Below are 27,715 nucleotides of genomic sequence, written 5' to 3' on the forward strand. Positions count from 1 at the left end.
CACCAAGGCTGAATGGGGGCATTAGACGATTAGACTCGCACACCTCACCTCCCAAGGGCTTCCAGAGACGTCCCAAAACACACGAACCATTCAACCCTAAGCTGAAAGCGTGGTGGAAGCTACGCCCTCGCCGGACCGATCAGCCTTCTTCCTTTCATCCCCTGGCCCCACTCTCAGCGCGTGGGTGGGCGGGAGCGTGATCACGTGGCGAGAGTTATACGCATGACTGCTCCGACGAGTGTCTACTGCACTGTCCGCTTAAGACTAAATGGAGTGTAGAGCCTGAAGCGGGACTGTGGAGAGGTCCCGAAAGGCGAGAAGCATCGGTAGCCAACTTTGCCAAAGAGGAATTGGTTTAGCGTATGCAGCCAGAGGACGTGCATGGTACAAACACGAACAGGGCAAATGCCAAACAGGGGGGAGGCTTGTGTCGTTCTATCGCGAACGCTGTGGGCAGGTTTCCGGCACTTCGATCTCCCGTCGGATCTGGTAAGCCGAGATTAGGTTAAGCGAGGTTCAGGGCCGAGGGGTGCGGCGCGTTGGCGGGGAATGTCCAAGTGGCCCGGAGCGGGTCTTAAAATAAAGAGGCGGAAGAAACCAAAAATGCGGAAGAAGAAAATTGCTCGCTGCCTTCCGGCTAGTTTGACTTCTTAAAGTAAATGTCGTTAAAGTGTGTTCCTTTTTTTTCTGCTCTTTTTCTTTATTTTGTATTTGAGCGCAGTGTCAGCTTTCGTCGATGAGGACGCCGATGGTGCGGAAGTCCGAAAGAGCTATCGTTTGTTGTATTCAAATCAGATCATGCCTATCTGCTGCCGACTGGCTTATCTCAACAATGTATTCAGTACCCCGACCTTGGATCCTTGGTTTCTGAAAGATTTTTTTTTCTGTATTCGAAAGACTTTTTTTTTTCGTTTTAAGTTTTGTTTTGAATATGCTTGTGCACCAAATAATAATGGTAACCAACTTACTCATTATTTTAGTCACTTATTTGATAAGGTCGATATCTCTCACGTTAAGGCTGATTGAATCTTAAATATATTGCAAAATCGCAAATAGAACATTGTACCCTGCTGTAGTAAACCCGGGACAAAGTAATAATAATAAAATTAAGGAAGAACAACGAAGTCTAAAACCTACAATGGTCCCCCTACATTATGCCTCCGGGGAAAAGTTTTTTTTTTCGCGATTCCAATACGCTCGTGATGCAGGAACTGTATGTTTTATGAAGCCAGTACATTTCAGTTCATCAAGCCAGGAATTCAATACTGTGCGGAAAAGTGTAAAGCTGTCTTGTTAATTATTTTTTACGCGTGGTAGTTAAAGCGAAATTTCGTGTGTCTATTTCGGTGTAACAAACATTATAGTTACCTCAAAACATGTTTTTACAAAGCCCTAGCAAAACTTTTGTCAAAGACCTGTGATAAACAAGAAATCCTTTTAAGGGAGTCTCCGCCATTGTGCTTGGCGAAGCACAAGGGTGCGGACTAGGGTGCCTACACGTTTCCGCCGCTTCAGAGCGGAAACATGTAGGCACCCTAGTGCGGACATCGCTCACGTCCTGCCAATCACCGACCGGCCTGGTGCGCGAGGGCACGAGATGCGGGCATCGGCGGATGACCCCCCTAGCCGGCGGGGAGCCACCACCAGGTGAGTCGGACCGAGAGCAGCGCCGACCTTGCCGACTGCTGCTTTCTCCCCGGCGGAAGAAAGGACCGCCTCCCGGCGAGGAAGTTCCCCAGCGTCGCCCTTTCCCCGGCGTCGCTTGGCAGGCTGTCGATCGGCGCCCCTCACAAGCACTCAGGAGACCCGCCGGACGAGGTGCTGCACCATGCGTATGGACTGCGTAGACCGGGCCGTCTCATGGCTTTTTCAGGTGGTGGGCGAGTTCATCGCCAAGTATCCGGGATACTTCATCATCGTGCCCCTGCTGGTAGCCATGTGCTTGGCCACGGGGATCCAGCGTATGATCTACGTCGACGACCCGGAGTACCTGTTCAGCCCCGTGAACGGGCGCTCGCACGACGAGCGCCGCGTCGTCGAGGCGCTTTTCCCGCAGAACACCTCGTACAACTTCGACATCGGCCGCCAGACCAAGCCCGAGAAGTTCGGCCGCTTGATAGTGGTCACCAAGAACGGCAAGAATCTGCTCAGCAGGAAAGTGTGGGACGAGATCATCATGCTGGACCAGATAATCAAGAACATGACCGTCCTCTGGGACGATGACATCTGGACCTACGAGCAGATATGCGCCCGCAACGGGCGTCCCTGCTACCCGAACGAAATGCTGGACTTCTATCCGTACATCGACCAGATCGAGAACGGAACCTTCAAGCTGGAATACCCCCTCCGCATCGACAGGACGCGACAGAAGGTCTATTTCACGGGTGCGCTGATGGGAGGTATCGAGACCGACTCGGACGGCTTCATCAAGAGCGCGGAAGCCATGGCCATGTTCTACTACCTGGACACGTCTTCTCGCAAGGCGAACCTCCGGTCTCAAGCCTGGGAGTACGCCTTCCTGGACCTCATGGAATCTCTGGAGCTGGAGCACGTAAAGCTCGCCTGGTTCACGTCGCGGTCTCTGGCCGAGGAGCTAGAGAAGAACACGACCACGGTGACGCCCTTCTTCAGCATCACAGTGGTGATCATGCTTGCCTTCACCGTGACCACGTGTCTGATGGCGGACGCCGTGCGGAGCAAGCCATGGCTCGGCATCTTGGGCTGCGTGTCTGCTGCTGTGTCCGTGATAGCTGGTTTCGGCCTGGTCATTTACCTGGGCCTGGAGTTTATAGGCATCAACATGGCAGCGCCCTTCCTCATGCTCGGTGAGTAGGACTTCGGCCACGCGAGAGAGATTCGATGTGACATATTGAGGTCGCCACATGAAGCGCACGGTGAGGGGGCAACGTTCGGAATCTGCATTAACTCGTTTTGAGCAACCTTTCAAAGAGGTTATATTATGGCGCCTGGCGTAACGAGGAACGCATGGCAGCAATCTAATGAATGCACATAATCGCATAAACATCATTTGCTGTAATCATCTGAGCGTGACTTTCTTATTTTGGCATAAACTGTTACTTACGTTCTAAGCTTATATTTGCGATATGTATATCTTGATCTGCATATCTTCCGTTTTCGGGCCACGAACATCTGGATATCACTTAGTTTCAGTGAATTCCCAAAGATCAACAAACGCACTCGTACACTACTCAATAATTACATGGTTCTTATATTACAATTCTTGACGCACGACGCTTTGCTTACAGTACAGCGAACTCGCAGCTGTCGCATTCAGCGAAATATGCATCAAGTAAAAAGTTCTTCAAAGTACTCTTGCTTGTGTGTAAATATACGACTAGGGCCCGGAAACGAAGAATAAGAAAACACTAACGTCGGATTAAAAAGCATTCGAGAAGACGCGTCAGTAACAATGACTCGGAAGCGGGCACAGTTTAGAAACCGGAATATTCAGGAAATGCTGCCCAACTGAATTATTTTTTGAAGATCGATTCCCGCAGAATAGCCTGACCTCATCGCACTTTTTTGTGATCCACTTGATATATCTGGAATAACCTGCATTGCCGAGTTCAAATCATCTTCTATGAAGGCCGAAAGTGATACTTTGCGTTTAAATATTATTTTCATTAAAATGAAAACACCCCGGTGGAGCAACGGTTGCTTCGAGAGATAGTAAACGGTCTCGCGATGTTACTGGTGACGAAACCACTAAGAGAGCATAGAAACCACATGACCGATGAGACACCCGCAGGGTCGCCTATATTATTACCACCGTAAGGTCTTTTTTTGAGCTACCCGTGAGAGTTTGAGAGAGCACACAGCGAGGAAAGTCTGTTCACAACATCGCTATAGGAAATGCCTGGATTTCCGTGTTGACGTCATGGCAAATACTAGTTTCCTGGTAGCTGGTCCTCGAGCGAATAAGCCATAGAAGGGGTGCCTTGTTTTGCTCGCCAATGCTTCGTCCCCCTTTTTTTTTTTTATTTCTATCGCTCACTTGCAAAGGCACGGTTTGTGAGGTAGTCACGCAGTCATCATGGGGAACGCGCCGTTGCATTAATACGTATATAGACCATGCATTATACCGTGGTCAAAACATATGATATTTTGTACTTTCGCGAGGCGCATTCAACTTGTATACGCGCCTTCGAGATAGCTCCTTGGCTCGGAAACGTCGGCAATATTTGCCGCGGGTTCTTCATGCTTGTGCTTTACAGAGGACACATTAGAATACTTCGTGAATGGTTGATAACTATAATCACTGACAGATTATAAAACGCCGGGCGTGATTTATCGTGTTCGCGCTTCTAGCTTTGTGATTGATTCTTCTGCGTTCTTATCCGCTAATGCGCCAATCTCATCGGCTGCGGAGCGCTAATGAGATGTTCGGGACAAGCACAGCCCTGCGTCTCTTAACCTCTGAATGACAATACAGCGTCACATACGAAATACAATCTCGTAATAACCGTCAGCATAGTTAACCGAGATAGTGAAATGTATGACGAACTTCTATGAGTAATGCGGATTCTTGGGCGAGTTGGTACTGAAACTTGGAGAACATAATAGCGCTTCACGACAGGGACGAAGGGTAGGAACGAGACAACACAATGCGCTAACTTCAACTGGTTTAATCGTCAGAAAATCAAAGGTATAAATACTCTGCATCATCGCGTACTACTTGGGATTGGTTGAATGGCGCGATGATGCAGAGTATTTATACCTTTGATTTTCTGACGATTAAACCAGTTGAAGTTAGCGCATTGTGTTGTCTCGCTCCTACCCTTCGTCCCTGTCGTGAAGCGCTATTATGTTCTCCAACGAACTTCTATGTTTACATAACACCTAAAAAAAAACGCACGAAGTCATCCTAAAAGAAAGGAACCCTAACGTTTCGAATATGGTCCGCTAGTCACTCAACGTATCTACCTAGCGAAACAGGGGGATGGACGAAGCTGGTGTGAGAAGAACTTGAAAAAAGGAGTCTCCTCAAAGCCCCAGAGCAGTGGCTGACGTTTTGCTGAAAAGGACTTATCCTGAGGAAGGAGTTGCTCTGGTCCTTTCTGGGACCAGCTACTACTACCTTTGTTTAGGAGACTTGCAAGTGCAAACAAAGACGAGCACGAACAAGGGGACGCGGACAAGCGCTTGTCCGTGTCCCCTTCGGCAAGTCCGTCTTTGTTCGCGCTTTCAAGCTTCCCGAGCGTCACGCACCAGCTAGCTTAACAACAAGTTTCGTTATACACTACCTGCTGTGTTTTCACCGAATAAGCTACGTTCCTTGGCGAAACGTCGGGCATCACTCTGAGGCCTCCAGAAGACTTTTTTTTTATCAAGTTCGCAGAAAGAATGGAGCGATCGCAGGCTTCATCCACGACGGCGACCCACGACAGCCGGCACGCGCGCTCAGTACTGGCTTCCAGTCTCGCAAGTGCACCGTACCGTAGAAGACGGTCCGTAGACCGACGTACTCACGCTCGCGAGCGCGAGTACGTTGGTCGGTCCTCGGTACGAGCCACTTTCAATCGTCGCCCTAGCAGGCCGCCGAGGAAAACTGGTTTTTGGTTGCCGACGGTGCGCTGCCGCCGCCACCGTAGCAGCTGCTCGCGGGAGGCCGCCGTCGGTAAGAGCCAGCGGCCGCGATATGCCCGAACCGCACTCTCTTCCTGCAATCCGCGTCGACGAGGGCCGCCCGGCGACACGGTTAGGGCCCCTTTCGCCGGTCTCGAAGAAGCGAAGCGCACGCCGTAACTCCAGTTCTCGCGGTACGCGCGCACGTCCGTCGTGGCCCCATGTCTTCGCGTCAATGGGTTGTTGGTGACGGGAAAGAACCGGAACGGAACGAGTGGATGCTGCTCTGTTTGACGTCATTCCAAGAAACCCGCCGGGGACTTGGCGAAGATCCGCTGACTTAGAGTATACGGTACCGCGACGTGCATGTTGACGAACACAGTTTATTTAGGAGGCATTCATTTTACCGAAGCTCATTTTACCTAAAGCCTCTTTGGAGACCCCCGATTATAGATACCCTTTATAGAGAAACCCAGTTTAGAAAAAATGGCGACGGGCCTCCTTCTACCGAATTCGTTTTTATGGAAACAAAATCCGGGATTAAGCGACGCAAAACATTTTGTGTCTACTGAAGAAAAAGAAAGGGGGGGGGGGGGGGGGGTAAACACGCTTCAGTGAATCACGCACTAGCCTTCCACCCTTCTTAATCTCTAAACCGAGGCTCCGCCTTCTCTAAAACGAGCTTCGACAAAACGTGTTCCTTCCCTAAAACGTGTTTCGATGAAATGGCGTTCGATCAACCGCTTTAAACCCAGACTATCGACACTGCGATTCGATGGCAACACGCGCCGAGTAATAGATGGTCGTCTCATACCATCAATTAAGACCTTTTTTTTCGAGGCATGAGGAGACAAACTTACACATCCATAACGTGAGTGATCTCATCAACTGCGGAAAGCAGAAGGGCATTTGCTCTCCTTCCCCTTTAGAATTAGATATTGGTTGCGTTTCCATTTTGTTTTCTATGCTATTTTATTTTACTATTCTTCACTGCGTAGTGAAACACCATAACGTTAATTTTATTGATCCCCTAAACATGTTCACTATTTCATTACTGTTGATCATACCCCTATATCATGGCCACGGGCACACTAAATGAATAAAAGTCGAAACGAGAAAGATTTTTTTAGAATAGGGTGCCCCAAAGTTTTGGGTCCCCCAAGCAGCTGGGGGCGTTGCAGTCCCCACGTGCGGAAGTTTGGCGCGTGATCTGCGGAACACCCCAAAGATTCTTAGGGAAGCCAACGCGTAGGGGCCCCTTATTAAAAAAAAAAACACAAAAAAAACACTCTAATACGAAGCAGCAATGAGTGTCAATCATCTCATATTGCAGGACGACCTAGCACAAACACCTGCTGTGAACAACGGCTTATGCCTTTCAACCTGGGCAAGTGTATGGTCGTCTCGTTTAAGTGGAGAAAATCTACAAATAGGTATCTATAATCACTCGACGGCACCCCAATGAATAGATCATCTTCTTATAACTTCTCTGGAGTACACTTAACCTTATCGCTTTCTTGCGTACTACATGTTGATAATATTATCGCTGCAGAGGCATCACGCACACTCGGATACCTGAAACGTAATTTAATATCCGCACCCAGTCACCCTAAGAAAGTTGCATACATAACATCTGTCCGACCAAAGCCTGAATATGCGTCATCCATCTGGCACCCTTCTCAAATTTACCTCTCTGATAACCTGGAAGGCAAACAAACCCGCGCAGCCCGATTCATCACATCCGCGCCTATACCCATGGCATCCGTGTAACCCAATTTAAAGAAACGCTTCAACTGCCCTTACTGTCTAATCGAAGATTGAATTCTCGGGTATGCTTCTTGCGTAAATTCTACTATGACTATTCATACTCCATGCCACCCTCCTTGCTCCACCTGACAGAGTATCATCACGCCTTAATCACAGTCGATGCAACAAGCGTATTGCATGCAAAAATCTTGCGTTCAGCACTTCCTTTTGCCCCCACGCAATAGCCATCTCAAACTCCCTTCGCGACAAAGTTGTACTCATTACTGACCCAATAAGGTTTTGCCAGGAAATCTCCTTAGACATCCACTAACCATGCCCATCTAAACCATATCGGTACCTTGTGTTTTTACTATTGTTATTTTGACTCTCTCTTTTTCTTGTTTTTTTTTTTTCGTTTTCAAGTGTCAAGTGTATTCAAGTTCTCGTCTACTCCCCCTTAGCTAATTCCCCACCCGGGCCCTTAAGGATAAATAAATGAAATGAAATGAAATTACGAAAACTCTCGTAAGAGAAAGCCGACGTGGCCGTAGTTTACTCCATTCATAGCCGACCATGATGGCCTCAAACGTCCGTAACCAGGAACTTTCTCGTGAGAATTTTGATATCATTGACTCATCCTCTAAAAAAAAAAGTATAGACATTTTGGCGACAGGCAGGTAGCACCCGAATATGTAATGAGAACCTGAAAATTTGTGAACGAAGGCAGGCTTATCATATACTGATTTAGTAATCTATCTGGCCGAGGTGGAGAGGATAGGGTGACTTCGCAGAAAACGACAAGTGATGTCTGAAAGTCTACAACTTAGGTATTGCTTTTCCTAGACAAATCGAATTCCGCACTTGGTGGCGTTAATGATGTCAAACGGTGGAGTATTACAATCTATGTGACGAAAGCAGCCACGCGTTGACGTCATGTTATACGTCACGCGTGGCGCATTTCGCCACCGCTGCACTTCAAAACCCCGTAAAACGAGGCACTCGAGCTGTGGACAGAGAGCCTCGCCTATTTCAAACGTGCACGGGCGACCGTTAGGAGAAAGCTCCAATATAAACATTATAAGTGCCTCAGCAAGAACTTAACCTTCGTCCAAAATGACAGTAGAGGCTTTTTTTTTTTTTTACCTTTTTTGAGGAGGCAGAACTGGCATTTTTAATATATCTGAGGCGGGTGTAAGATTGGCGCGTTAGGGTCAGCAAATGAGGTAGCTGATGCAGTTATTTTAGCTATATAAACAGAAAGCTTTTGTGACTGATTGAATTAGGATTACAAGTAGAATGCCGGGTTAAACACGGGATTCTCGTCCTTCGAAAACGTCTGCCCTGAATTCTAATGTCTAGTATGTGGAGGTATCTTAATTATACAGCTTATATGCCTTTCGTTAACGAAGCGCCGTCTAGACTGCTCTTATAGAGAAACCTGCATTGCAAACGGGAAGAAACCATTACCGGACTTTCATCTCTGAGGGTGGTCAAAAGAGGAGATATGGGAGGGCGCCTTGCAGCGGCGCGTGTTATAAAACACATTCTCCCAAAACTGCCTTCCATGTCAAGAACCTTCGACAATCGATGGCGCTGCGCCTCATCTGTACATTCTGAATGCCTATTTTGTCCTTGGAGCTGTCAGATTGCCCACCGCCCCCCAGAAAATAAAACAAGCAAATTCTACTTTCGTGCTTCGTGCAAGGTCGGTTTACCTTTGAGATACGGCGACACTGGTCTACGCTGTAGATGAAACATTTAGACAGTGGAGTGTACGATTGCCAGCCTGGGGTCGTTAACGTGCATCACACAATGACAGTAGTGATACGCGACCGCACGCCGGTACGATGCTCATCCAGATCGAAACGGGCAGGGGTGTCGCGATCGCGCGATAAGAGTTCAGTACCTCATGGAGGACTGAGCACAACCACGCGTCCGACTTTCTCCTCTTGTCTTGCACGTCACCAACATGCACGTCACAGGAAGCGCTGGCCACCAGTTCCATCAGGTACCATGGGCTATCTCTTCGCAACTGGCCTTTCGTGGGATTCTGATACACCGCAAAGATAAACATTCAAATATATTTCTTCAAATACTAGGCACGGTCCTTTTGAGGCCTCTGTAAACAAATGAGTCGATGGCATAAATTTGGTTTTATCTCAAATGCGAGCGTAGCTTTTTGTGTGTGTTTTTCCCTCATAGGTAATTGATATAACTATGAAGTATGCTGCACGTAATCTGCAGTAGAAGCTCGGCTTCTAGAGCGAGTGTTCTACCTTCGATGATACATCAGAGCACGTGCAGTCAAAACATGACGGAAGGCAACAAGCACGTGCTGGAGGACGCACCTCTCCTGCAGATGTTGCATCGCAACAAATTATACGTCATTGCAGAACCACTGATGCCACCAGAAAGTCACAGAAGACACGAATAGAAAGCTACATGCTTCTATACCGATCTGTCTCTTATCATCTTCATTCCAAATCTGACACAACAAAAATTAAGGAACAAAAACAGGCTTTGTTTGTTCACTTTCCCGATTACGAAACAAGCTGGCCTTGGAAACACCACACGGTTGGGCGTCGCACAAAAAGCCCAGCCGAATTCCGACAAGAATGCACTGGCTCCGGATAAGATAATTCGACTCCCCCCTACGGTGGTCCTTGTGAAACATTTGAGACTTTGTCGAAGGCGCTGCAGCTCTCGGCTCGCTGAAGCGTCTAGTCCCGCGAGCGAGTGTTTCAACAGTCAGAGGGGAACCATTATACTTTGGTCGGTGGCACCCACTGGGAGCTCTTGAGATTCCACAGTGATTATTATCAAGATTGAGCTCAGGCGGCACCGCGGGACCTGTGCTCGAATGGCCGCCGGCGTTGACGTCAGCCGGATGACCTTGTCCTCTGAGGAGGTGTTCCCGGTGGGTATGTGACGTCAACAGCACCAGCGTTTCAAGTTGTTTGACGGCTATTGGGTGCTGTTTTAAACAACATATTTACTTGATGTGGTGGTAATTGAAGATCAGTCCATCTCTCCAGCTGTACATGAATAAGGGGTCGTCGTTCGACGGCCGCCTTTTCACATTAGGGGGCCTGTTTGGGCCAGTTGGTTCCTAGAAGGGGAATGCCCCAGAAGGCTATCTGAAGAGGCGTGTGCCGGCGTGAAGAATATTTATTTAGTTTCATTATCTCGCGTTTTTGAACGCCGCCCATTTATTCTGTGCTTCGAAATTTGTTATCAGTTCTTGAGTGTGACTTTTCTACACCCCAGTGTGTTTTCAAAATAAACGCAGGGTTTAACACTGTGAAATAAATTAATTAAAATTGTTTTCGCTGCCGATACTAAGAAATACTTGAGAATATTCTGGCACAGTTCCAAAACATACGAAGCCATCAGGAGGTGGGTATTTGCGACAATCGCCCACTGCTATGTCGTAAGCGCTTTCCGTCTCATCGAAAGTGTCGTAGGCAATTTATCTTGCATAACCATACGTTAGAGTACGTCTGCGACTCTCAAGGTAAACAAGGTTGTTATCCCTCCTCGTTAGCCCAACAGCCATTACCTTGAATTACGTATTACGGTAGGAAGCGTTTGTTAACTTTATATAAGCAGTTTCGTTTTCAACCATTTCTGCTCTTGGGATTCGCGGCTGAGTGGAATAAAACTGCCGTTTCAAAACTATTAACCATTATGTATCAATTATGTTTTGCACTTGTAAAAAAGAGAATTAATTTTGTAATAAAAAACGTCTTTTGTAAATCTGGAGCTACCTTTTTGCAAGCGTTATTATATTCCTCCAGATAATTTAGCTCCCTTCCCTGCAGAACAACCTACTATATACTTGTGGATATAACCAGCTAGATCTACGCAGAAGAATGAAACAAGTTGCTCAGCTCCACCATACAATGCTACAGCAACACACAAAAAGGGCTTGTAGGTGTTTAGTATGAGTGGAACCGCGCATGGTCTGCCCTGCGCCATGCCGTGCGAACGTTAGCTCTGCAATATGCGTTGTTTTCACAAGAAGTCGCGAAAGATATACAGTTTTAGAAGTAGCTTAGTTTGGGCTCCTATTTTATACAGGACGGTAAAAAAAAAAAACTATATAAATACTTTATAGAAACTCCATAGAGTACAGAGTTCTATTTCATGCTGATATTTGTGCCTCGATCTGAACCTCTAAATCCCTCTCCCTCCGTCCCTCCCTCCCTCCCTCTCTCTCTTTCTTTCTCATTATTTATCTCGTTTTTCTTTTTTTCCTTTATTCTTTCTGCCTTTTTTTTGTTGCTACTTTGAGTTTTTGCAATCAAAGATTCATTCCTTCATGTAAGAAAAAGTTCTTCATTATTCTTCAAAGTCGGGTATGCTCAAATCAAATCAAATCAAAATTCTTTGTTTTTTCTTTATTTGGAGAGGGAAAACAGAAAAAAAAACAGACAAGTTGCTAGAATCATTTAAACCTTAAAAAAAAGATAATGACATCGAAACGAATTTCGAGCTTTCATTTTACGCCTCGTTATACGTCGCGTACGCATCGTGCTAGTCGAGGAAGTTTCCGTTTGAGACAAACCTGTACGGTTGGCTCACACAGACGTCATTTGAAGGGACAACACGAACATCCTGATAACAGTCACCTAGCGACATTTATAATGACACATTGCACGGCATCATCTTTGAAGTGCATACGACGTCTAGGACATATACCCTTGACTGCAACGTCGCCATTTACGTAGGTGCGAACACGTAGGTCTGACATGATTAGTAGATGAGAGCGCCGAGGCTCTGATTTGAAGAGACGCAAAGGCTATCTTTGTCTCTTAAGCTCTCTGACGTCCTCGCGCGCTCTGACCGCCTCCTCCTCTCTCTCAGTTTTTCATTGTGTAAACGAGAATCGTGTCTTTCCTCGCTGACGAGTCGAGTCATTTTTGCACAACCATGATCCACGTCGCAGTTAACTATACCCATGCAGTAGGTACTATACAAGGTATTATTCCACGTAACCTGAGCCAAGGTTGAAAAACATTTTCGTGCATTTTAGGAAGACGAAACCATACGAATAAGTTCGTCCATTGTAGGGAGCAAGTCAGGCTATTTTTTTGTATTTTGCCCAATCAACTAATTAATTAATATTAATTAATTAAATTTTGAAATATTCAATGTAGAGCAAATGCTCCAATGACAAAAATGTAGAGCGTCCTCAGAAACATCCAATTCAGTGTTCGTTTTTTTTTTTTGTTTTTTTTATCAGAAACCCTAACACCCTTTTTGTTTATGGGCTTTGAAAAAGGTTCGCGAATTATGAAAAAAACGTTACTTTGAGCATGTGTACCTGGTATTGCAGCGCTTTCAGCCGTAGCTTAAATGAGCTAGGCCTGCATGCTGAATAGAGCACTGTTGACTGGGCACTGTTGACAAATTCGCGTTTTTTTTTTCTTCATAATTTGGGAATTTTTTCGCAAACCTTAAAAAACGAACAGTGTTAGAGCTTCCTTAATAAAAAAAACACCGAATCGGATGTTACTGAGGACGCTCTACAACTTTGTCATTGAAACTTTTGCTCTAAATTGAATAATTCGAAAGTTAATTAATTAACCTAAATTAATTAGTTAATTGGTTAAATACAAAAAATAGCCTGACTTGCTCCCAGCAATGAACAACGTTATTCGTTTGGTTTGGTCTTCCTAAAATGTACCAAAATATTTTTAAACCTTGGCTCAAGTTACGCGGAATACACCGTATATCAGCCGTCGTCTTCATCAGGAAGAAAAAAAAGGTGGAAACTTTTGGCGTCGTAAAAGCCAGATCGAAAGCAATACTAAATGTCAATAATTTTGTTTTGTAATTTAAATTCTCTGCCATTTCGTAGACTATTAATAATTTTAAAAGAAAACATTTGAGGGTTACTATTCCCACTTTGTTGATGAAGATTCCTGTTTCTGTTAAAAAAGTCTGCGATCACTCTATATCCTTCTCTAGGTAACGCTAAAACACCTGACAGAGAAAAGTGTTCGATGTAAAAACTTGACTTTTAATGCATGTTTTCAACTTAAAGGCAAAATTAGGTTTCTTAGATATCGATCAACGTTCGAGACATTCAAATAAAACCTTATTAAATGTTATTCTTCCCGGGGTTGGTCTTATATTCCATTATTACAGTAATTATTAGGACTTAATTGTCTATCTGTCAATACAATTTAGATGGATGGATTTGAATGGTGTACAAGACGTGACTCTGAGTGTTCATTACGGCATATTTAGCTGGTTCAAGTTATGGCTGATAGTAATAAAAATATGTTTGAACTATTATACAATTGACAAATGTAAGATGCCTAACTGGTGTTCCAAAGAGACGCTTGTAGGACTTCGTAATTTCTTACAAACTTCAAAAATGTTGGAGTGACATAACTTAGATGTGTGCTTGCAACATGTACATACACAGCTATATGCACTGAAAGATCAAAACACTCAGTCACATGCAGCTTTTCTCATATATAATGTTAGAGAACTAACCTGTCAAGCTCCCTATGATGAGCACAGTAGAGTTTTTACTTTAGGTATCACATTATAGTACAGAACAAATTCTGCAAATCCTCAGTTGTGCTTAGCGCTTAGAAAGCCTAGGAATTTTTTATTGAAGAGGTTACAGTAAAATAAATAAACAAATGTTAAAAGCAATTGGAACCACCAGGACGCGAACAATTTTTTTATCCATGGATATTTACCAACTAGCATATTATTTAGTCGATCGACGCAAAAAAAAAATAGCCATCATTTTAACACAGTTTAATAGAAATGACAAGTCGTACATTTTTAATGATTTTGTCAAAGAAAGCCTTATGCTAGAAAGCATTTTAAGCAAGAGGGATATTAGTATTAGAATCACTGAAATACACGACAGAAAAAAGAGGATTCCGCCGTCGGTACGCCAAATAACACTGAAGCAAACGAAGTTAAAAGAAAGCGACGTTACGGTTGTGACTCAGCAGTCAAAAATACACTTTAACAGCAAGATTCAGATGGGTGATTTATGTTCCCCAGTTGTACAGGCAACTTGGTCTACCGCTCAAAAAAGTGTAGTTCGCAAACAACAGATCCGCTCGCAAGTCTAGCCGAGAGAATCGCCCGTTGGTTCCGGTATTTTTCCGTTTGCCAACCCCCAATGACTCAACGACTGCCAACGATGCTGATGCAAGCTTCCTATAAATTTGAACAGTGAACATTTTGCAATTATATGGCGTGATTGGGTGAGTATATCTAAATACGTTCAACGCAAAAAGAAAAGAAAAAGAAACAGACCTTGCGTCTCGATGTCGAAACGTGTTTTTCGCATCGGAAGACGACGATATATATATATATATATATATATATATATATATATATATATATATATATAGATGTATATATTTATTTATTTATTTATTTTTTTTTCTACAGTTTCGAGGCCCAGACTATTGAAATAAATATTTAGGGGATCTTATTTTTAACAAATTATTAAGTTACAAGGTTAAACCGAGAAATAAATAATGAAGCGTCGTTGAATTTGAAAGTAGAAAGAGTTAGCATTGGGAGGTATCGCTAAATGAGCGCCTGTTATGGAGTAGCCAGTGTCTTTACTACGACAGCCGACCTCTCCGAATATTGAATCCATCATCTCTCTCTCTGTCTCGGTACTGATTCCGTACTGCGGTACGCAGCGAGAACCGCACTCTTCACCGAAACGAAGAAGTAAACAGCACGACAGAAATAGAAAGAAACCGTGGATCGTAGACGACGTTTATAGTGCCGATGTCTCAATCGTCGTAAGGCCCTGACTCAATCGGAAGGTATGCCGCATGCTCTCCGATAGCCGCCCATGCCACCGATGCCAAGGGCGATACGCCTTCCGAGCTCAACGCTCCGACGCCCAGAGACGATATACTGGTGACGGTGCAATATTGGAGCGAGTCCCTCGAATAGATGGTGGCGTTCCGTGTTTTCGATATAGTCGCCTTCCCGTGTTGATGGCTGTGAGCGTCGGTGTATGTCAAATGCCAAATGAACGAGCAGCAAAATTCGGGGTCGCATTTAACGACCGAAATATGTTGTCAGCATAACAACCTATACACCTGCTTGGTTTTATTTTTAGTGCTAGAGTCACTGGTAACTTAAGAAAGGACGGGCGTGGTTTTATATGGCCACGCTTCTAGCATCGGGGTTCGTTCGTCGGCGTTCTTATCGATTACTGCCCCTGGATTAAATTCGTGTGTTCCTCTAATGGGGCCGACGCCGTCCAGGAAGTTATACTCTACGTGTTGTGTGTTTAGAGGCAAGCATGTCCCAGCTTCGAAAATCCACGCCAAACACGAGGAAACTGTGGGATCGGGTGGCGAGGTCGGATAACACTGACCTTGAACGAAAATTAAAGGTAATCTTGGCAACAACACCTTAAACGAAAATGAGTGTTCTGAACGCCGTGTTGTCTAACGCACGAGAACGAACCCAACATGTTGACTTTGCGCATAAGTTACAGATTAAATGTTTTTGGTGGTAATTACCGTGGATAAGATACTTGTCAGTTAATTAAGGGAAGACTTCCTCAATTTCTCAAAAGTCCGCATTTTTAAAGACAAACACAGTTGCATTCACTTAGGTTTTTATGAAAATAATGGGCATGCATTGCGCCGCGAGTGTTGAGAACACCGCCCATACGTTTGACAAATATTCGTAAAGTTAGTAACGAACATTGTAATGTTTCGACGTTTTCATGTGCGTGTGCTCACGAATGTTAAATTTGATCACAATCATACCTACAAAAAACAAGCCCCATAGGTGCTTAATAGAGAACAACAAATATGACACATAGTTCTTGACAACACCGGTGAAGGGTTGGTTTCCAATTCCCTTTTTAAACCTTCCTGTTCAAACCGCCAGGTGTTTAATAGGAGAGCTTTGACTAGGCGTACTTTCATTATAAGAGTACAAACTTTTAAAGATCCTTAGCTTCATCGCTTATGCCATCGGGTTTGCTGACGTTAAAAATTTCTGAAACCGAATCTTAAAAAAAAAAAAAAGTGTTTATAAAAATATCCAAACAAATTTCAGCAGCGTAATGAAATCATTGTGCGGTGTTCATGGTTTTCAATTCCGCGTCGGGTTTTGCCATTGCCCAATTTTTGCTCGTCTTATGAGCCTAAAGGCTTGCCTCGATTATATTATACACTGCTTCTAATAAGGATACACGAATAACACACTATGGCTGTTTAATTACATGTGTTCATCGTTAAGGCAATTTACAGTTGTCTTCGACAATGGTTGGAGCACCATAAAGGCTGAACTCCACGAGACGAACATGCTGCGAATAACCGACGAATTTCGGCCGGCGGCTTTTGCTCTGCGCGTGGCATCAACACAGTGGCTGCTACGTCGCGCGCAAAACGAGCGTGCCGTCGAACGGCGTTCGCCAGTTATTTGACACATAATTCGTTCCATGGAGTTCAGCCTTAACGTACCTATCTACGACTGCGTGTCGTAACTTGGCATCGCGACATACGAAGCAGATCCGTCCTTCTTATGTCGCGTGCCGAGCTACTCATACCGCGGTGACCCCCGATCACCACTCGACGTTCTGACAACGTTAAACGTGGTCAGGCACCACTGTGCGAAAGGGCATTTAGAGGTTAACTTCGCAGCGGCTGCCTTATTTGACATCGTTTCTATCTTGATCTCAGTTGCAAAGACAAATCACCTTTTGAAGAATTAAAAAAGAACTCGCCTGATAAAAAGAAAACACACACAGAACATAATTGGCCAACAAAATAAATAAACAATAACGTACGCGTGACCATCGAATTTGGCGCCCATAACTCTACCCGTGCTCGCCGGCGTGCGCATTCCCAACTATCGTTCACGTGAAGTAAAACCAATCAGTGGCGTGTAACGATGACCAGCCTGAATGAAATCGCTTGTGAGGCACAAAGGGCCAACTAAAAATACTCCGAACATTCGACCAAGAACATCCTTCGGTTCGCATTGGAAGCTCACATCCGTGTACGCGTCGAGGCCCGCGAACAACACGCAATACGGAAGGAGCCAAAGGTGGCGCGAGCAGGAGCACGAGACTGAGCGAGCGTGTGTGTGTCTCGCAGCGAGCACGTGTAGAGGAATAGGAAGCGGAGATCGCGGTCACGTGTCAGCCGTCCGCGCGAAAGCGAGAGTGGCGTTGCGGAAGCCGTCGTATCTGGGCCAGCTGGTGCCTGCTGGTCCTCCTCCGGGCCGGCAAGACTCACCCCTAGGCTGACAGTGCAGTGCGAGCTACGTGCTCGTGGAACCAGTCAGCCGCCTCCCTCATATCACCTGGCCCCGCCCTCTGCAACGCGGGTGTGAGCAAGAGTGCGCTCACGTGACGAAAGGTCGTCGTATGACCGATCTAACGAGCACCATAGCTTCCACCGCTCTATCGACCTGAGGGAGAACGTGGTATAACCTGCCCGTCTGACGTGGACGGCCGCTGACCGGCGACTCTTCATTCGAGAGCGCCCTCGCCTTTCGAGAGCGCACTCTTCCCGCCGGCCCCGGCCGCCCCGTCAAGCTGATGATGATGGCCAGCTGACTCAGGAAACCGGAATCTCCGACCGCTGTGAGCGACCAAAATGGCCGTGTGACGGTCGGCTTCTTAACCGAGCATGAAAACAACTATGTTTGTTTGTTTGTTTTTATTGTATTTTTAGCTCCGTCATTTGCTGGGGTTCTATATTTGCAATGATTGGCTGTCTTCGTGTTCTGCAAAAAAGTGAACTCGAATACCTTTCTTAGAACATGGTATCGGATATATATCTATAAAACTTTCGTTATAACAGTCTTTTGCTAGAAGACTTTCGCTGAAAGTATTTACCTAAGCGTTTTTCGCTTAGCTTTGCTTTGAAACACTAATATGGACGAAGAAGCTAAGTATTCTAGCGCAGCGTTAGCTGCTATTTTGAGATTTTTCGGGCGTGCAAGGGTATACAGTCATTAAGGGAGTGAAATGTACCGCTCTCACGGTGTCTCGTCCATTTCTGACCTTATGCCTCTGTTCCGTTCCTAACGTGCAGGTTAAAATTAAGCACCTAATGCATCGCTCCCTTGAATCCTATGCGCCGAGAAAGTGAGGGAGAGGAGTGGACGTCAGAACGCCGAGCTCTGGTTGAAACGATTAGTGGGTAGAAGCTATTACGGCCTTTGTCTCCACTGCACTGGTCGAACCCGTTAGAACGCAGAACGCCGGCGTCTGGCGTTTGGCTTTCGCATTCGAACCTGTTCGACGAGCGCAGCGGAGACAAAGGCAGCCTTTGTCTCAACTACCATAGCCTTGTACATACTGACAAAGCCTGGCAGACCGCCACGAGAAGCGGCCGCCAAAATGGAAAAGGTGGAGCGGTAGACAATGGATGAGAGGATGGATGGATGGATGAATACGGCTGAGCCCTTTGGATCGGGCGGTAGCTTACGCCACCTAGCCATTTTGTTTTACCATTTAAGCTTAGAATATTTAAATGTGAAATCTATATTCACTCCGCAGTGCAAAGAAAGTGAGGCTATGAAACCCCCTTGCCATCAGTGGATAAGAAAATACCTAGTTTTCTCTCGATTTCTGCCACCATTCACTTAATCTTTGCTTGGTAATCTCTACAGTCTTAAAATCCACTCTCCCTTCGCTGTCTCTAAAACCCAATGACTTTATTAAATCTATGTTGTCTTCGGTAGGCATAGGGTGAAGCCCTTTACAGTAGAGTATCAAGTGCTCAGCCGTCTCGTCCTCCTCTCCACAAGCAGTGCACACTGTATCAATTTCCTGGTACTTCACTCTGTATGTTCTGGTTCGCAGAACACCCGTTCTTGCCTCAAACAGCAATGAGCTTCCCCTAGAATTGTCATAAATGCTTTCTTTGGCAATAACTCTTTTGTTTAATCTATAGCTTTCCAGAGCCGTCTTTGTCTGCATTCCCTCTAGCCACCAATCTCTTTCTGTGGCCTTAACTTTCTTCTTAACTGAGACTTGCTCTTCCGTATCTTCGCTATAGCCCAAAAACTTTCCTCTTAATTTCCTAGTGCGCTGTCTCCACTTTGTGTCTACACTCCTCATGTATAAATAGCTGAAAACCTTTCGTGCCCATTGCTCCCCGTCCATTTGCCTCAACCTATCCTCAAATTCTACCTTGCTCACCGCTTCCCTGCTCTCAAATGATGCCCATCCCATGTCTCCTTGTACTCCCTGGTTTGGCGTTTTGCAATGTGCCCCCAAAGCCAGTCTACCTACTCCGCGCTGTTTTATTTCTAGTCTCGCATGCACTTCGGATTTCATGCATAGCACTGCGTTTCCAAAAGTCAAGCCAGGCACCATGACCCCTTTCCAAATCTCTCTCACCACCTCATACCTGTTGTAATTCCAAAGTGCTCTATTTTTCATTACAGCTGCATTTCTGTTGCCCTTACCTATTATATACTTTTCATGGTCTCTGAGATATTCTGCACCATCACATATCCATACTCCTAGATACTTGTATTTACTAGCTCTCTCAACTGTAATATTCTGTATCTTCAGCCTCTCAACTTCATCCTCGTTAAAAATCATGACTGCCGATTTTTCACTACTGAATTCTAAACCTAATTCCTCTCCTTCCCTACCACAGATGCTCATTAATTCCTGCAACTCTGTCCTGTTGTTAGCCATTAGCACAATATCATCCGCATACATCAATCCCGGTAAGGATTGCTGAATTTTTTGGCCTAGCTTACTGTAAGAAAGGTTGAACCCAAGCCCACTCTTCTCTAGTCTATCCTCCAATCCTCTCAGATACAACATAAACAGCAAAGGCGATAACGGGCACCCCTGCCTAAGACCTCGTCTTATCTCTATTTTCCCTGTCGCCTTTCCTTCCCATGTTATAATCACCTTGTTATCTTTGTAAATGTTCCTTAATAGTGCTGTTAGTCCTTCATCTAGGTTTAAGTTCTCCATTATGTCCCACAGGTTTCTTTGGTTCACATTGTCATAGGCACCCTTGATATCCAGAAATGCCAGCCAGAGCTGTCTGTTTTCTTTTTGCGCTATTTCTATACACTGTGTTAGAGAAAATAAATTGTCCTCCAACCTTCTTTGTTTTCGAAACCCGTTCTGTAATTCGCCCAGTATGCCCTCGCAATTTACCCATTCCTCTAGTCTGTTCTTTATAATCTGCATTACCAACCTGTAAATAACCGGTGTCACGGTTATAGGACGATAATTCCTAATATCAGACTTATCTCCCTTTCCCTTATATATCATACTCATCCTACTAAGCCTCCATTCATCTGGAATATTTCCTTTTGTTATCATGGTACTCACTACCTCCCTTAGTTTTGCCTTAGATTTAGGACCCAAATTCTTCACCAGCTTGATAGGGATACCGTCTGTGCCTGTCGACGTGCCACTAGGGACTCTTCGTTCCGCCTTTTCCCATTCTCTTTGTCCAAAATCCGCGATGTCACAAACTGGACTGCTACTTCCTTCGGTTCTCCTATCTTCCACATGTAACCGTTCCCGAAATTTCTCCTCCATCACTGCTCCTATATATTGTATCGCATCATCTCCCTCTAATTGATCTCCCTGATGCGAGAGTATGAACCTCTGTCTAGCTTGCGTTGTTTCACCGAGTGAGTTCAAGTGCTCCCAAAACTTCTTGGCAGCGTTTCTATCTTTCTTACTTACATTGCTCATTCATTCCTCACCCTTTCTCTGAATTTTCGCATTGATCAAACTGGATGCCTCTCGGCGACATGTTATAAAATTGTCCCATTTTCTTTTTACTTCCGTTTCGGACTCCCCACTACGCTTGGAATACCTGTGTTCTCTAGAGGCTTCCTGACGTTTTTGTATCGCTTGCTTCACTTCTTTGTCCCACCAGCTTTTTGGTCTATGTCCTTGCTTCCCCTTTCGTTTACTCTTAACTTTGTCTAGTTCTAGAGCAAAAAGCCTAGTTAGGCTCTCATAGGTCCAATCTGTATGCCGTTGCCCTGAAACTGCTGCCTCTATTCTTTCAACAACTATTTCCAACTCTTTGTCGCTGCAGAAAGTTTGCTTTGAATTATGTTGTCTAGTTTCAGCATTTACTTCTCTGGCAAAATTCAGCTTAATACGTTTGTGATCACTACCAAGACTTTTGGAACCTTCTTCATCTATTTTCATTACTTGTAACTTACCATATATTTTGTGTGACATGAGTACGTAATCTATAGTTGAATGCAGATTGCCAGTTTCCCAAGTTATGTGCCCGTCACACTTCTGACTGGTATTACATAAAACTAAGTCATGTTTTTCCACCAGTTCTAGTAATATGCTTCCAGTTGAGTCCGTATACCCATCCAGGCCCTCAATATGGGCATTCATGTCTCCCATAATAATAATTTCGGAGCCTTCCCCTAGTTCACTAATGTCTCTTGATATGCAATCAATCATTTTTCTGTTTTCCTCTTTAGCACCTGTCCCTGTCCATAAGTAAACCACTCCAAGGACTGTTGATTCCCCAGCGACTTTTCCTTTCAGCCACAAATGTTCGGCGCACTCCTTTCTGATCCTTTGAAAGTTCATATTCTTCTTAATAAATGCTCCAATTCCACCTCCCTTCCTCGTTCCCTCCATTCTGTTGCATTCTTCCCACACATAGTCAAGGTTGCAAGGTGGCTGCTCCATGTCTCTGAGATGTGTTTCCACAAACCCATACACCATTAAATCCTCCTTTCTTAGTTGCTCCTCTACCTCTTCCCATTTTAACCTATTTCTACCACCCTGCATGTTAATATATCCAATGTCTGATTGTGCTGTTTTTTTATACCTGTTCTTACGTTTTCTCCTCTTTTTAACCCTGGGTGCCTCTCCTGACTTCGTTGGGTTTTCAATTACTTCAGTGCCCCCAGGGCCCTCGGTCCCCCCAAAAAAGCAGTCACCGTGCGGCCCATCCTATCCCCCACCCTGTAACCCGTGGCCTCACTGTAGTGAATGCCATCTGCAAAAGGGCGGGCGCCAGCCTCGTACACCTCTCTGTTTACTTCCATTACGTCGTACCGAAGCTGTCGACTCATACCCTTAATTACTCCGTTGGCTTCGACAACCCTCCTCTCCGTTAACCCGGACTGCCCCCGAGCTTCTGGAATGGTGCACACAACCACATGCACATTCTCAGACACGTCCCTCAGCTTACGTATTCCCACGTTTAGCTGCTTTCCGAGGTTCTGGCTCCTACCCTTCAGCACATCATTAAGCCCCGCATGAACTATTACTAGGTTCCTTCCCTCCCGGTTATCCCACACCCCCTCACGTGCTGCGGTCAAACAATTTTGGAACGAGTTCTACTCATAATTTTATTAAACATTTTCGTTCTATGTCCCATTGCGACGACTTTGAGATTTAGTTGATCTTGATATTTATTTTTTTTCGTTGGCGTTCGCTCTTATGTCATTAATAGCTGCTTGTTTTTCTTGATTAGCATTAGACGCTCCCTGCAACCGCCGACAACCAGAGTACATGACACCAGTCCTTGTCATATAGAAACAATTAGACGGCGTATGAGAGCCGTGTTTACACACTGATAAACATTCACAGAGAGTTGATTGTCTAGTAGGGTAATCAAGGTAATATGTCTTAGAGATTGGGATTTGACTTCGTTCCTTGGCCAGCTAGAAGGTTATTGTGGTGGTTTTGGATATTACGTGATTCCATAAAATAACGCTCTCCGAGAAACAAACTTGTGTGTGTGTGTGTGTGTGCGTGTGTGTGCGTGCGTGCGTGCGTGCGTGCGTGCGTGCGTGCGTGCGTGCGTGCGTGTGTGTGTGTGTGCGTGTGTGTGTGTGTGTGTGTGTGTGTGTGTGTGTGTGTTTGTGTGTGTGTGTGTGCGCGCGCGTGCGCTCGCGCGCCTGGGATAGTTTTTTTTTGTTTTGTTTTTTCTTGTTTTTTTTTTTCTGGAGCAGTTAGTTTCAAACAATTTCAAACAGCAGAGCGGTATTTGAGCTCAATACCCTAACAAGACTGAAAATGGCTGTGAAATGCCACGTAATCTGCTATAGACATCTTTCATCGAGTTTCCAATGGTCTTTTTACCGTCTGCGAGCTCGAGAAACTGCTACCTTGGCAAATCCTAGACCCATTTTAAGTATACCTATAGCGTCGCCCGCGCTTGAAACTGCCAGTCTCATCACAGTTTTCAAGGGTTCACCAAGTTTTGTCATAACTTTCACCCTCTATTAACCTGTAAATAAAACTAAATATCGCCATGTCTGTGTGAGTATACCACGTGACGTGCAATTCCTTGCCCTATGACGGCCCATGAAAAACCAGCACTCGCGAAATACTAACTGGATCCGAAAAGGCAACAAAGTTGCTGCAAACCCTTTTCAAAATGAGGCCACGACGCATCCAGAAACGGAGCGCCGCCGAACGAAAACGATTTCGAGGCAGACGAGTGTACGTCCGCAGCGAGGCGACATTCCCGACAATGCACGGTCCCAATGCGAGATGACTCACCGAGGAGCGTGAAACGCCGTGGCCGTCGCTCTCGGGGCGTCCAATGGCAGTGCAGTTTGCGTAAGAACGCATTACGAAATAATGTCGGCCTAAACCTGAGAGAAAGCCCACAGCGAGCGTTAAACTGCGTTCCCAAACAACCTTTCTTTTCTTTTTTTTCTTTTTCATTCCGCCATTGTAACGGTGGGCCACTGCGCGGACGCCGAGAATGGCGCTTTACTTTTCTGGATTTCAAGGTCACTAAAGCGTATGATCTTCGAACATTAGGGTTCATTCTAGATCCCCCACACTCTCGGAATGCAATTAGCATTTCCATAAGGCCCGTAATAATTCAAAACTAAGGCATATTTTCTTTTCTTTTTTTTTTAAGTTGCAGAAGTTGCAGTTTTGTTTGCGGGATACGAGTAATGTTTGGCTTTAGTCTTGATTGCAGTTTTACAATGGACGAGCAGAATTATATAGAAATGGCAGGTCAATGAACACATTTTAATACTTGTCATAGAGAGCTCATAAAACACAAGTAAGGCCGAGGAAATGGTCAGCACTTAGGTCAACTAAAGGACAGTTCTCATCCTCAGCTCATCGTGGCAAATAGTGGACAACCACTGAATGCCGTTATTTACTCCTGTTGTCCCTGAATGCAAGTAATCGCGTAAGTTACATGGGTTGACGCTTTTTAACGCGGTTCTGGAGCTGTCATTTATAATTCAGAGCAGTTTTGCTCCTGATATCTGGGTGGTACATTGTGCTACAGAATATACCATATAAGATAGTCACAGAAAGAAGAACATCAGCTCTTTTAAATAACCAACCAATGGAGGCAAGTTCAAGCGCGGTGGTGTTCACGAGTCATCTCTGTTACCCGCTTCTTGTGATGGTCTTCTTACAGCGAGCTTCAAGGAGCCCCTGCAACTCACACGTAACTCCACCAGGGTTTTTGTCCTCCGCGGCGACGCATAGACGCTCTCTTTGAGCATTTGCAGCGAAGCAATGCCCTCAGGTACGGGCGCCTGAAAATACTGCGTATTAGTCGTAAGAGCCCCGGCATGTAATAGGTGCATTATATTCATAGGACATGTTTACTTTAAATGTTTCGTCTCTTCTCCCGTTTTTCTAAACACGAATCGGCAGCGGTATTGGCGCACGGTAGCTCGGAACCCTACCGCTGCTAGTCTCACATTGTAACAGCGTGTGGTCTCTGTGCATCCCTGACGCAAATCTTACCACAACCAATCTGCTTTTTTCGTACACCTGGAAGAAAACCCAACACGACGGCGTTCCCAAGACTTGCAAAAGCCTAATGACAGACGGAAAGCCCCTTGACCGGGTTGCTTTCACCCCTGAAAAGTCAGGCGCTTTCTTTTCTTTCTTTTTACGTGGCCGAAGGCTTCAATGACGCCGCAGAAGGGGACTTTCTCCGGACCGGTTGGAACTTGAAACAGTCGAGGTCACAGTTTCGCCGGTGCGAGCCGCTTCGCTCGTTGCGGCAGTCAGCGGTCGGCCAACGCTGTTGATCTGGGTCCCTCTCCGGTACCACTGCCCCGATGGCGCAAGATAACCCTTTTCTAGGACATGCGGCATGCGGATAGATAGCCATCGATATGCTGATGAAGCCAAGGGCCGAATGTTGGCGGGCACAACAAGGCTGCCCTTGCTCTCTGAGTGTCGTTGTTGTTGTTGACACTCTGTGTGGCACAGACGGCGTTGTATTTTCCGAGGGCCTGGACGAACAGTCATTGCTATTTTATACTCCCCAAGGTCTGTGCTCTATGGAAGAGAGAGGAGGCACGGGCACTCAGCTTCCAAACAATTCTTTTTTTTTTCTATAGGCAGGAACCGCAGTGCTAACCTCCATGATGACGTGTACAAAGTTCCAATAAAGAACTTACTGTCTATGTCGCCAACAGCGTTCTGCGTAGGCAGATATAAGTATGAAATTATCAGTATGAGACCAAAAGTTCTGGGCACTTATCGCATACATTGTATTCAGCACTGTGCTTTTTTTTTATGATGGGAAACGGAATATAAAGCAGAATGGAGGGTATTACGGCCAAACTACATCATTTAGTTACAATTAATGAACACTATGAACGGGAAGTCCTAAATGATAATCTTTATTGAGTTCGTAAATACCTTGAAGAAACGCGGCGCCAGAGCGTGGCGTACCTGTTGGAAATCGTGGTTTTGAGACGTTACCGCAAGGAAAAGCACGACTTTTTTGGCGATATTGGTCAGTAACTTCTGATTGGCATATAATAAATGGCGGTGAGGACGGTCCGTCGAGTTTGCGTCTGCGGAGACACCACTTCTATAGCTATAATAGCTTGGACGGTACCTCTTGGCGCCTTGAGACTGGCGTGATGGGAGCGATTTTTTTAAAACGACCGTGTGAGCGTGGCGCGGGATTCCTTCTGCGAACGCAAATAGCTATGGAACAAAAGAAACGCTCGGCCTTCAAAACGCGCTCAAGGTTGCTTTATAACCTTAACTCTTCTTGGGTCCATCGCTGGTTGGGGAGACGACAGTCTTTCACACTCGTCGCAACAAAGCTCAATCTTCCACATCGCGAAGAAATAAAGATTAGAAGTTTGCCAGGAGTCTGTGTTTGGTGGGCTTCCCTCATTTCATGCTAAACGGCGGTAATAAATAGGCTCTTAAACGCACGGAGTAAGTGCGTAAGCGAGGTGTCAAGGTCTGACATCTGAACTCTTGCCGACCGCGGAAGCACGTCTCTGACGCGGATCGCCGCTTTGACTGCGAAATGTGTTTTTCCAAATGTATTTGGCAAGCAATAACTTTAAAAAGTTCGAATCTCACATTAAAATGCAATGGCTGTTGGGGCGGTTTATTTAGCCTGTTTCTCGTTTGATCGTCAGTACTTTGAACAAATGGTTTTCCTGAATCCATTCATTTTTAGTTCAATGAAGACTTTGCCTCTAAAATTGGCTCCATGGTTGAGGCATCTACACATTTATGGTTATGAATTGGAGTTTTTTGCTGAACACTAGCTACAGGCCGCGTGAGGATTCTTTCATTCTCGAATTCCAGATGTAAACCAGTCATCCGCATTTCTGAAACAAAATTGAAAGAAAGCTATGAACACGAGGTCTTAGCTATAAGGGCTAGTTTCATTGCACGATTTACCTTCCAATGCTTCGATCTTGTAGCCGTACCCTTCAGTGCTCTTTAAGCTAAGATACAGCGGATCAGAGTTCAGTCATATACTGCCCGCACGTGGGGGTCCACAGTAGGAACACATTTAGATTTTTATGGACTCAAATATAACATTTACCAACTTTTCTTTCTTTTGCAGAGATGTAGAGCCATTACTTCTGGCAAAGACCAGCCCAGTTAAACCTGCGTGTTTGACAAAATTGCCGCGGTGTCTTAAATGGTAGTAACTTTTCGTCTGACTATAGAGGTGTGTGTTTAAATTACCAGAATTAAAATAGAAAATAAAGTGAGTATCCCTTATAAGCGCTTCTATGCACCGCTGCCAAACTTCCGTCTTTAAGTGTTGAACGTTGAGGAATGCGCTCTCAAGCTCAATTATTCTTTCCCAACAAAAATGACATAAAAGAAATTTCAGTTTTTCAGCTGGATACATTAGGATGCTAGGCCACCAACATGAGTCGTAGATTTAGTTTTGGGAATATTGGAATAAATGCGATATTGTCACAAATGACGAGGTGACGAAACAAAGAATGACCGAGGAAACTAAAACGTTTAATGGGGCGAACTTGTGTCCAAAACAAAAAGGAAACAGAAGAAAGAAAGCAACAGGGCGTCGCGGGCGTTGAAGTTGACGCAACGGCAGGATCGAACGCTGGGGCGAGACTGACTCCGCTCGCCATGCGGAGTCCCTTATGTACC

General features: G+C 45.3%; 1 protein-coding gene across 1 annotated transcript in view; it reads left to right on the plus strand.

Moving 5' to 3' along the window:
• The first annotated feature begins 1,828 nt into the window (after positions 1-1,828).
• Positions 1,829-27,715, plus strand: part of LOC8053455 (patched domain-containing protein 3) — a 90,575-nt gene continuing 64,688 nt past the window's right edge. The window contains exon 1 of the mRNA XM_040214298.3: positions 1,829-2,825. Within this exon, the coding sequence (XP_040070232.1) occupies positions 1,829-2,825 (997 nt within the window). The remainder of the gene's footprint in view (positions 2,826-27,715) is intronic.

Source organism: Ixodes scapularis, unplaced genomic scaffold (assembly GCF_016920785.2).
Source record: "Ixodes scapularis isolate PalLabHiFi unplaced genomic scaffold, ASM1692078v2 PGA_scaffold5__190_contigs__length_132052651, whole genome shotgun sequence".
Taxonomy (NCBI): domain Eukaryota; kingdom Metazoa; phylum Arthropoda; class Arachnida; order Ixodida; family Ixodidae; genus Ixodes; species Ixodes scapularis.